The 11,643-nt window shown below is 45.3% G+C and overlaps 1 protein-coding gene across 3 annotated transcripts in view; it reads right to left on the bottom strand.

Moving 5' to 3' along the window:
* TRPC3 (transient receptor potential cation channel subfamily C member 3) overlaps positions 1–11,316 on the bottom strand; it is a 73,811-nt gene extending 62,495 nt beyond the window's left edge. For all 3 annotated transcript variants that reach the window (XM_047718355.1, XM_047718354.1, XM_047718353.1), the window contains exon 1: positions 10,421–11,316. In XM_047718355.1, the coding sequence (XP_047574311.1) occupies positions 10,421–10,632 (212 nt within the window). In that variant the 5' untranslated portion in view covers positions 10,633–11,316. The remainder of the gene's footprint in view (positions 1–10,420) is intronic.
* Positions 11,317–11,643: the final 327 nt, after the last annotated feature.

Here is an 11,643-nt window from a genome sequence, read left to right on the forward strand (position 1 = left end):
GAGTCAAGAAAGTGAGGAACCACTGAGGGCAAGAGATCTGGGACAGCCCAGCTCAGTTAAGTAGGGAATGGTGTGGGATTTCTTAAGCTACCCTAAGTTCCCATGTGGTGTGGACCCTGTGTTGAGAGCCAGAGACCCTCCTCCCTGACTAGGGACACCACTGGTGCTGTAAACTGGATTAGAGCTCTGGAGCTCCTGGAAGCTGAGCTCAAACCATATATGCCAAGGAACATGTCTGGGTTATAACAAAGGCAAGTCAGCCAAGATCGAGTTCTTTTCACTGACAAGCAGCACCCAAGTAGACAATGAACATCACCCAAAGACCAGAAGAATCAGAGGACAACAACTCTTTCTTTCTTCTAGGGAACACATAAGTTCCCTTCCTCCAGTGCCCAGATGCTACAGAGGACAGCGAGGGCAGGGGAAGGGGTGCTTTCTGAGAGCCTGAGCTATTTTATTCAAGCAAGAGGCTATTTATTAAAAGGAAAATTTACTTTATAATATCAAACTAGGATCAATGAAATTGGCTTCACAGCATGTCCCCAGAGTGCCCTGAACTAGAGGTGTATACATGAGCAATAAGGAGACTACGACCCCTTGTAGAGATTGGAGGGAAGAATCAGTAAGCAAAAGTTCCTTAGATAGGAACTCAAGGCACAAGGAGGCACTGTCCTAGTTGACCTCATCCCTGCATTAGTGTAGGGCAAGTCTTCCCTCCTGTTAACTCACATAACTGTTTAATCACTCAATTAACATAATTGCTTAATTGATTGATTGTTTAATTTGCTTGTTGGATGAAAATAAGTATCTGTTTAGCAAACAAACAGAAAAAACCCCGAAATTTAAAAAACAAATTTCAACCACGAAATGGACATTTGGTTCATTTTTTTTTCTCTCCTGGTCAGCAGGCGGGAGGTTGAAAAGAAAGACCTATCACAGGTAGATTACAGAAGCAACACGTGGCTGCTCATCTAAGTTTTTCCAGTTTCTTGACCCTGTTACACCTGCCTCTGGGTAGTTCCTTTTGTTTCCATTCCTGGACCTACTCTTATTTCTACCCAACTGACACTAAATCTATAGACAAAGAGACTCAGTCAGAATGGTAAATCACTTCTTTAAGGTCATTAAAGGATAAAGACTTAGAAGAAGGGAGCGCAGAGATCCTCTCCCAGCTCTCTGTACTCTACCATGCTGTCTCCGGGGAATAAGAAAAAATGAATAAAGGTTGCAGATCAAAATAATGTTATTAAAATGTATGCTTAGTTTACGTTTTGGAACATTTGGGTTCTAGAAAGAACAGCTTCAAAAACCTGCTCTTTGGATTGAATCACCAACTCTTTAGGACTCAGCAACAAATGAACATTATTAAAGAAGTCAAATCCTTTATTGAAATGGATAATTCTACTCAATTTTAACTACTCAATTCAGCTAGCAAGCTGGCAAACAGACTAATAACACCATCAGTGTGTGCCAAAGCCACGAGAGTAACACCCAAGTTGTTTTGACGAAGCTGTTCACCCCACTGAAGAAAAGTGAACGTGCCAACCGGCCAGGATCCAGTCCGTCATTCTGTGAAGGGCAAGAGGAACAGAAGGAGCCACACAAGCTAAGTACTGCGAAAAGCACGAGGAGGTGGTGGGGGGAAAGCATCAGAGAGCAACGGCCATGTTACAGTGTTGGGAGTGGTGATAACTGGAAGTGGCGATAAGCGGGGGAAGCAGCAGGCTCTGACAAAGGACAAGAAAGTCAGAGAAGAAAAGTCAAAAAACAAACAAACCTCATAGGCCCCCTGGCAAGCAGGCAGGTGTCCGTCAATGTGCTGCCTCTGGAGACACCCGACATCTACAGGATCTGGCTTTTCTGTGAGCGTGCTCGCAGGGAGGGAGGGCGTCTCACAAACAGCCTCAGTGGTGTCATCAAAAACACATGTTTTGAAAATCTCTTACTATATGTATTTGGAGACGGGAAGAAGTGGAGTGGGGGACACTCTGAACTTCAGTATATCCCCTAAGGGCATCAGCATGCAAGGCTAGAGGAAGGCAGCCCAATCTATTCAACTGCTTGGTGTATAGGGTACGGGGGTAGGGGGAGTTCCAGGTCCCACACCGCCTACTGCTGAGCTCACAGCTACCCACACCACACTATCACAGCAGCAACCAAACCAACAAGATAAGGAGTTCCATGTAAGAAACAGGAAAGCACAGCTTTCATGTCTAAAGATTCTCATCCCACCAAAAAAAAAAAAAAAAGTTAGAGATTCCAGCACTTATAAGTCTGGAGAGATATCTGGGTCTCCACAGTAATTAATTTCCTGACAGTTTCTGTTGGCCTGTGCTATATTCAGAATCCTCTAGGTATGAGTTTAATAAATCTATTAGACAATGCTAATTTGGGTTTATACCGTAATCGCCAAGTCAGAGAAAAGAGGCTGTTGTATATTTAAGGAGGAAAGCTCCGGTCTTCCCTCTTCATCACTTTCCTTGTCATCCCTCTCGCAAGCTCTTTGCCAGACACCTCAGCAGCCAAAGCCAGAAAAGCAAAAGGGCCACTTAACAGTGTGTTCCTTCCTCCACTGGGAGCAGAAGGGAAGGCCCCTAATCATTGCCTGCGTGACATGATAATACTTCTTAAACGCATGTACCTTCTAGAACTTAGATGTTTCTGCTTCCAGGAACTGTGTTTTGTGTCAACTCTGTTAAACTGACTGTTGCATTGCCTTTTTTTTTTTTTTAACAGAGAGAGAGACAGCACAAGCTGGGGGAGTGGGAGAGGGAGAAGCAGGCTCTCCACTGAGCAGCGAGCCTGATGTGGGGCTCAATCCCAGGACCCTAGGATCATGACCTGAGCCGAGCCAAAAGCAGATGCTTAACTGACTGAGCCACCCAGGCACCCCTGTATTGCTTTTTAATTATCTACTTTCATGCCTGGCTCTACAATGATACTGTAACACCTTATTGGAAGAGACCGCCTCCCTTTATACAGCTGGTTTTTAATACGGGGCTGATGCCTATCTACCTATTGGAGCCAGGGGTGCACAGATGCATGAGTGCTTAAATCCAGAGAACAGACAATTTTCCCGTCCAGCTAAAGAAAACTTTTTATTACATATGAAAATGTGTGGAAATAGAGGCGGAGGGGAATTAGAATAATTCTTCTATAAAAGTCACAAATAATATAAATTAATAATCAGAAGTTAAAGTAATGTAAGCAGTTATTCTTCTTTCGGCAGATTTCTGCTTAATCACATTTAATTTTTAGTTACACCACAAAAAACTATCTGATGAATCCCACATCTCTTAATTTTGATATTAAAGTGATATTTAACAGAATATGGAGATAAATCTTAAAATTAAGAAGCTCTAATAATGAAGCTTATCTTCAAAAATAAACGCTTTCACAATACTTTCTAAAGCTAATGTTTACTATTTCAGGAATATTAAATGAATAATGAAATTAGAAGTCAAATATGAATTCGATGTGTAACTGAACAAGAATTGAGATAAAATAAACTCAATAATAAAATAAAAATCTTCTACTGACCCAAAAAAAGTTCATATTTGGCTACTAAAATATATTAGATGCTATTATATACATATTAAGACCTTATATAATATACATATAAACTGATTATATATATATGTACATGTATATACTTTTAATATTATTAGAAGCAAAGGAATCTGGTTTTCTATCACTATCATCTACATCCTAAGTCAAAAGTCTTACTGTTTTTTTTTAAGATTTTATTTTTTTGACACAGAGAGAGAGAGATCACAAGTAGGCAGAGAGGCAGGCAGAGAGAGGGGGAAGCAGGCTCCCTACTGAGCAGAGAGCCCGATGAGGGACTCTATTCCAGGACCCTGAGATCATGACCTGAGCCAAAGGCAGAGGCTCAACCCACTGAGCCACCCAGGCGCCCAAGTCTTACATTTTTAGATGCTTGTTCCTGTCTCATCACCCTGCAACCTACTTTTCAACAGAATCCGTATGTACCATTACTACTTGACAAAATAGATTTAGAAAAGCACAACTGCTATAGAGTATTAGCATCGTCATGCCCTTTCCTTAACAGGTCATATACTTGTGGACATTTAAATCTCATTTTTTAAATCTCATTTTTTAAAAGATCTAAGACCAAATCCATACTATCAGCTATTATTTGAATAGTGAAAAGTAGGGAAGTTTACTTTTTAATCAGGGATTTCTTTTGATTAAGTAACTGTAGACAGACATCCCTGGCCTAGATGCTAAATTAAAGACAAAACACTATACCAACCCTAATTATTCTCATAAAGTCACTGCTGAGCCCCTTATGCCCAAGTGTGAAGTTGGTCACCCATAGTTTACAACTCCGAGATCTTCTCTCTGGGGCCAGACTCCTATGTGCTCATCCTGCACGGGCCGCTAACCTGGCTTCCATGCCAGACTTACACTGTGTGGTGTTGAGGGCAGCGTTGAGAAGGAAGACTGCTGGTCAAGGTAAGAGCCTCCCTCCTGAAGATACTGCTCAGCCGCCATTCACTGTTCTTTATGCATGCTCCCTAGGGGGACAATCTCAATCCTGAGCCAGGAAGTTTAAAGTATTCCTTCCTATCAAGAGCCTAGGAGCCCAGTAAAAACAGGTTTCTTTCGTGTCACATTTCCCATGGTGTTTTATTGCTTACTGTCAACTGGGGTAAGGGACTTTATGGGATATTGTAGGCAAAGGCAAAGCATAGTGGTTGAGAATATTGGAGGGTGTAGGAAAGGGAAAGAGAGGAAGGGTGGGAGAGAGAGAGAGAAAGAGAGAGAGAGGGAGAGAGGATAAACATTTGCTATCCCAGGACAGCAATGAAAAATTCCTAAAATTCTAACCCCATCATTAGATGATGCCCCAGTCCTGCGCCATGATTCTCTCACCACTTTGATGTTAAGAAAAGAGAAAACCATAAATGATATTTGGCAGGGGGTCAATTATGTTTTGAGATACTCTTTTCTCCTTTTTGTTTCCATCCTCAGTGCTCCCACTTAGCTTACGAACTTTCTCAAGTTGACCAGCCATCAGCAGTCAAATTGAAATGATGAATTAATTGGATCTCATAAATGAATTAATACTAATTAGTAGGGTCCTGTGTTATTCCTCCTAGGAGTAAATGCATTTTTAAATTTCTTTGAGGAAGAGAGAAAAGCTAAATCCAAAGGAGGCCACAGTGTGAACAGCACAGCCCTAAGAGCCTAGAGATTTCAGATGACCTGGGGCTGCTGTGAATTAGAGGTCAAACTTCAGCTTCAGTTTATCAATTTGTAAAAGAAGAGACTGGATGAGATGAGATCCTTTGCAACTCAGTCTATTTTTATCCCCCAAAATATTCTCTACTAGTTAGATTTAGGAAGTGTGGTACTAAGATGACTTTAGGTGGGGGAGTTCAAATGACCCTCATATCACACTGTATAGCTTACTATCTACTCCACTCACCTAATAAGATCAGTCATGATTAAGAATAAGTTTTCTTTCTGCGGTCTTGGTCTGTTAATAATATAGTCTTCACTAGGGCTTAAGTAAACATCTGAAGCATAATCGTAGGGATATTTGGTTTCAAGATGATGGAAGAGGGGCGCCTGGGTGGCTCAGTGGGTTAAAGCCTCTGCCTTCGGCTCAGGTCATGGTTCCAGGGTCCTGGGATTGAGCCCCGCATCAGGCTCTCTGCTCTGCGGGGAGCCTGTTTCCTGCCCCCTTCTCTCTCTGCCTGCCTCTCTGCCTACTTGTGATCTCTCTCTCTGTCAAATAAATAAAATTTAAAAAAAAAATTCAAGATGGTGGAATAAAGGCCTCTCTTACCCTTTCTCCTCTTCAAAATTATCCCCCCTAAACAGCAAGGAAAACCAAGAAAAATAACATAGATTTCATCTTCCATGAAACCAGAAGACAGTTGTTGATATCTGTAACTACACAATATGTGAAGTTGGAAGAAAGGTAAATGATTTAGTGGAGACAAGGGAGGTCCAACCAGAGCGCCTGTAACAACAAGCACGTTGATCCACCCTGCTCAATGCCAGAAAAGTCCCAGAAATTGAAGGCAAAATAAATCCCAGAAAGTAGAGATGGGGCAAGAGCCAAAAATAAGGGAATTGGCTGAAAGTCTGTATAAAGAGTAGGTAGACCTCTTTCCCTAGATCTCTACCCCACTGACAGATACCCTTGCCCCTATAAGAAAGATAGGATATGAAATCTCCAGAGAAACAGAAACAGAAACACAGATGCTCTGGTGGGGATACCAGACCCAAGAGAGGGCAGGTACTAAGAACAGGGGATCTCTTCCCAGTTCCAGCATGAAATATTATATAAACACAAATTACTGCTTTTGTTATGACACATTTTTGGCAGTACTTCCTCTGAAGACAAACTAAACAGAATCTTCCTTTCTAGAAGTCTTTCTCTTTTAAAGATAATACTGCTAAGAAATCTAATGACTATGTGTAAGTATGTTAATACATATAAGGATTGATTCTTCTTCCCATGAGTAGACTCATTAGTTTCTCTCTTGATTTATCAGGTATTTGCTAACTATGGGTCAATTCTTCTCTTTTCTTGAAACTGTTCTTTCTAGGCAGCTTTGCCTTAGTACCCGCCTGCTCCTTCATCTTTTTCTGTGTCCTTTGCTTGCTACCCTTTCTCTGTACTCTCTAAACAACAACAAAAATAATCATTCCGAAAAGGGAGTCTAGAGCTCTCCTTGTTTCTCTCTTTACATTCTTTCTTTGGATAATATCGTATACTCACATGACTCAGCAACTAGCTCCATCAGCCAGTGGATTCTCAAATTTTCCCAAGCTTTAAACTTGCGTTCCCATCTTCCTGCTTGACACATCTAATCAGAATTATCTGAAAAATCAGATCCTCCTCATTGTCCTTTCCTTTTCAACAATGACATCAATAATCTTAGTTATCTAGGTCAAAATCCCCAAGTCATCTCTGACCCTGCTTTCTCTCTCTAAGATTTTATTTATTTACTAGAGATAGAAAGTGAGAGAGAGAGAGAGGGAGGGAGGGAGGGCATGGAGAGGGAGGGAAGAAGGAGAGGGAGAAGCGGGCACTCTGCTGAGCAAGGAGCTTGCCATGGGGCTCGATCCCAGGACGCTGGGATCATGACCTGAGCAGAAGGCAGACCCTCAGTCGTTCAATGGCTTACTCAATTAAGCCACCTACGCACCCCCACTGCTTCCCCTTTAAACCCCTCATGGGCAGTTAAGTTGCATATTGCATTGATCCTATCTGTGTATTCAGTCTTCCAATGTCTCTCCTTTCTATTCCACAGTACTACACTATTACAGATCCTAATCTCAGCCTGAATGGCTTTAGTAGCCCCCTAATTTATTTATTTGCATTCTCTCAATTGCCACTTCAATCCATCCTACTCTCAGACGTCTCTGATCAAATTGCTGCTGCTCTGTAACCACCCTATTGTCTCCTCCTCACAAGATCCTTCATATTAATGCCCAAACCAATAGATCCAGCTAAATCTCACTGGTCTCCTACACACATTCAATGTTCTAACCAAGCCCAATTAGTGTTCCTCAGACATACCTAGCATTTGGGGGCAAGGGCTTCAATTAATTTCCCACTCTGTCTCTGTCTCTTATCCTATCTTTCAGAGCCCATAAAGGTTTCCTTGATTTCTCCATGACCTTACCATAGTCTGTCACTCTTTACACTTGATCCTTCATAGCTCCATCCTTGTGTGTATGTTTTAATGGTACTCATTTTACTCTAATTTATAGCATAGTAGCTCATGCCCAGTTACATTTCCACCTCTCCCTCATGAGATTTTAAACTCCTTGACTGCAGAAAAGTTGCCATACTCATCTTCGGGGCTTGCTGTACCTAACTTGCACTTGGTACATGCAAATCCTTATGAATTGTCTTTGAATCACATGAGAGCTGCCTTCAGATGCCTTTTGGAGTTTCATCAGATACATTTAATAACTAAAAACTTCGAGAATGAGGTAATCTTGCCAGTGACAGACTACTTGGCCCAAAGTTTGCAAACAACTGGGAAAAGGAAAGTCTTGATGTGTATCAATGGTTGAATCAAGAGTTCTACCAAAGGATATTTTTTAAGTCTTGTTAGTGATATAGCAGATGACATTCTTTCTCCTAAGTCAGTCTGTTTAAAATTCCCAAGTGGAATACTGGAGCACAGAGCAGTGAAATGAGCAACAGGATTACCCTCAGGAATCTTTTAGGTAAAAGTGGGATTCTATCTTCAGCATCCTGGCTGAATTTAAAGCCAGCTATTCTAGTCTGACTCCTGAAAATGACCCCGGGGCTTTGAGAGACTGGTTATCCTGCTCCAATTCCATCCCAGGCTTGTTGTGCTCACTCTCTGAGCTGTTAAACTGGGGCTATATTCTACATGAAGGTGGAATGAAGAGCTGATTTTTTTTTAAGATTTTATTTATTATTAGACAGACTGAGATCACAAGTAGGCAGAGAAACAGGCAGAGAGAGAGGAGGAAGCAGGCTCCCTGCTGAGCAGAGAGCCCGATATGCAGGGCTGGATTGCAGGACCCTGGGATCACAAACTGAGCCTAAGGCAGAGGCTTTAACCCACTGAGCCACCCAGGTGCCCCGAAGAGCTGATTTTTGCTTCAGATACCAAACTAGTGCCCGGCGTTCGCAAACGACAGGACTCAAACAGGAAGAGATCGCTGCCCTACCTCCCGAAGAAATGTTTATTAATGTTTGTCTCCTGAACATGACCGGGTCTTCTCAACCGCTTTACAAAGTAAATACACTAGGACATTTACTGGTTGAATTATGAAAAGTCAGAAAAAGAAAAAAATGTTCTGTTCTATTAGCAGGTAGACAAGTCTGCGATAGAATTTGCCTCAGTATTTTGTGTAGTTGACCTCAAACTCCAAAAGGCCAAGTGAGTAATCTCTGCTCCACCCTACTTTCTCACATAAGAGGGCTGTGGTGACCCATTTAGTGTGGATTTAAGGTAGCAGGGAAAAAAAATTAAATAATCAAGAAACTGAACTGGGTTATAAAAACCAAATTGGCAAAAGGAAAATAGGCAACGTCTTTAAACCTTAGAGAGGCTGGGAAGCATGCTGGCCGTGCTTTAATCCCTAAGGATATACCTTCCTTCCATTTCCTGGGACATTTCCACCCCAGGCTAATCTTAGGCAATAATTGAACCACATCGGGATGCGTCGCTCATTTTAAATGACAACCCTTCCCTACGCTATCTGCTCCTAGCCGCTGATTTCCGTTTTTTAATAAGCAAATGCGGAAGGGCCAGGAGCGGGTTCTGAGCAGGCTGAGCCATGCGAGATTAGGTCCGTCTGGAGGTCGCCCAGAGGCCCGGGACCAGGGGTGTGGCAGCTCTAGAACGGCAGGGGGCGCTGCATAACCTCGGTCCCTTCACCAAGAACCACTTACCCCGCCCAGAGGGTTAGTATGGCCTGCCACGTCTGGCCCCAAGTTCTCTACCTAGGTCTGCGCGTTTTTCCTAAAAAAGACAGTAAACCTCGTGGCACGCCCAAGGTATGTGACAAGAAAAATAGCATGCACCCTATAAAACTAAGGGTTCTCTTTTAATCCTGTCTATGTCTCGTAGCGGCGAAGGCTGGCTCCAAGATCTGGAAATTGAGAAAAGTTGCTCTTTCTCACACACTAAGGGCCGACCTCTACCTAACTTTACAAAAGGAAAACAGCTACTGACCCTGAGCCGCCTGGGAACTACAGCCAAAGTTACCACTGAACAGTTCCCGCGCTGCCCCGCGCCCCCTCTCCCTTGGGGATCTGGCTTCAGTTTGCCCCCAACTGTGAACGGGCCGTCGAGAAACAATGCGACTGGGCAAACTTACACCCACACAATGTATCGCACACCTTTCCGTCCCTTCTCCCCACTCCCCTGGCCCGGCTCGGCACCGCCGGGAGCGTCGCAGGGGAGACACACTTTCCCAGCGTAGTTTCACGCTGGGGAGCTGGGGAGGAGGTCGAAGTTCGAGCACGCGCCTGGGTCCATGGGCACCTTCGCATTCTCTGATTTCCTCGGGTAAGCTCAGGGTTCCTATGCCGAGAGGTCCCGGCCGCGGGGCAGTAGTGTGCATGTAGGAGAGGACGTGTCTGCCTGCTGCAAAACGAGTCTGGCGTCCGTTGTGTGGGTCCGGGGCCGTTCCGTGCGCTTGAACCGGGACAGAGCCCCAGCCACGCCTTCAGCGGTCCCCAAGTCCCTACACAAAGCAGAACCAAGGGGACGAGCTCCCGACCGAGGTCTGCATCCCCAATTCGCCCCGAACAGAATTGTCATGCCATGCCGGGCGACGTTTGGGGGTCCCTGGCACGTCGTGGGGCGGCCGGGAGCGCGCCATCCTGCCCCCAGCCCCGCACTGCCCTCCCGACGCGCGGGCCGCGGGCCGGCGGGGTACTCACATGTCCAGCCCCGGGGAGAAGGGCGGCGGGCAGTAGCCGTGCGGTTCCCGCGGGGAGGGCGCCGAGCGCGGCTCCAGCCCCCCGTTGACGCCCCTCCAGCCCCGCCGGCGGCGCTGAGGCTCCGAGCCTTCGTCCTCGCCCTCCTCCTCTTCCTCCGGCGCGGGGAAGGTCACCCTCGCTTGCTCCTTGCACTTCCTGACCTTGGTGGACATCGCGCCCGCAGCAGTCCGAGCGTGGGGATGCCGGCCGCCCGCCGCCGCCGCCGCCGGGTCTGTCCGCGGCGCCCCTTCCGCACCGCCGGCCGCTCGGGCAGCCCCGGGCAGCCCCGGGCGGGAAGGCAGCAGGAGAGAACGGCGCGGCCCGACACCGAGCAGTTAGAGGCGGGAACCGAAGCCGAGTCGCCGCGGCCGCCGCCGCCCACCATGAAACCGTGGGAGCAGCCGCCGCGGCTGTGGCTGCGGGGAGGAAGCCCGGGGCCGAGTGGGGCGCTGGTGCTGGGAAAGGTTCTCCCGCCCGGCGGCGGCGGTGCCGAAGCCTCCTCGGTGCGGGGCTCCTGTCTCCGACAGCATCACTTGCTAGGACACTACCGTTACTCAGGGTGAAGGACAGAGAGGGAGGGAGCGGGGCGGGCGGGGGGGCGATAGAAGGAGGGGGAGAATCAATTCCTTATCAGAGCGAGCTGGAGAGGAAATCAGACCAGCAGGTAGGGAGTGAGGAAATCCGAGAAACTTCCTTCCGTATTCTCCCATTTCTCTGCCGGAGGATCTACATCCTTTTTCCACTTACAGATACAAGTTTCCTAAGGAAGGGAAAAGGAAATCGTCTGGCTTGCTAATTTTTCTGCATTCGTATTTACCCAGTTCGACTCCAGATTTGTTTCAGCAAATATCACTTGGTCATTGTGTTACTCTAAGACTTAGTTGAAACCACAGAGATTTAAGTACATTTCCTTGGGTGCCTTTGTACCCCAAGATCGGTAATGTTTGAACATGCACGTGCTTCAGGTTTGTTTGTTTTTTTTAATAAGTCTCAAAACCATTTGACAAGATTTATATACATTCCAATATTTTCTAGCAAAATTTAAAGTCTCCTTTTAAAAGTTTCAATAGTAATAATAATAATTTTTTTCATTTTAAAAGTCAAAAGCAATATTTCTTCTGGAAGAAAAGACTTGTGGAGTTTTAGTCAAAAGGAGTCTTAAGGATCAAAGAATTTATCCCTTG

This window comes from Lutra lutra, chromosome 2 (genome assembly GCF_902655055.1).
Source record: "Lutra lutra chromosome 2, mLutLut1.2, whole genome shotgun sequence".
Classification (NCBI taxonomy): Eukaryota; Metazoa; Chordata; class Mammalia; order Carnivora; family Mustelidae; genus Lutra; species Lutra lutra.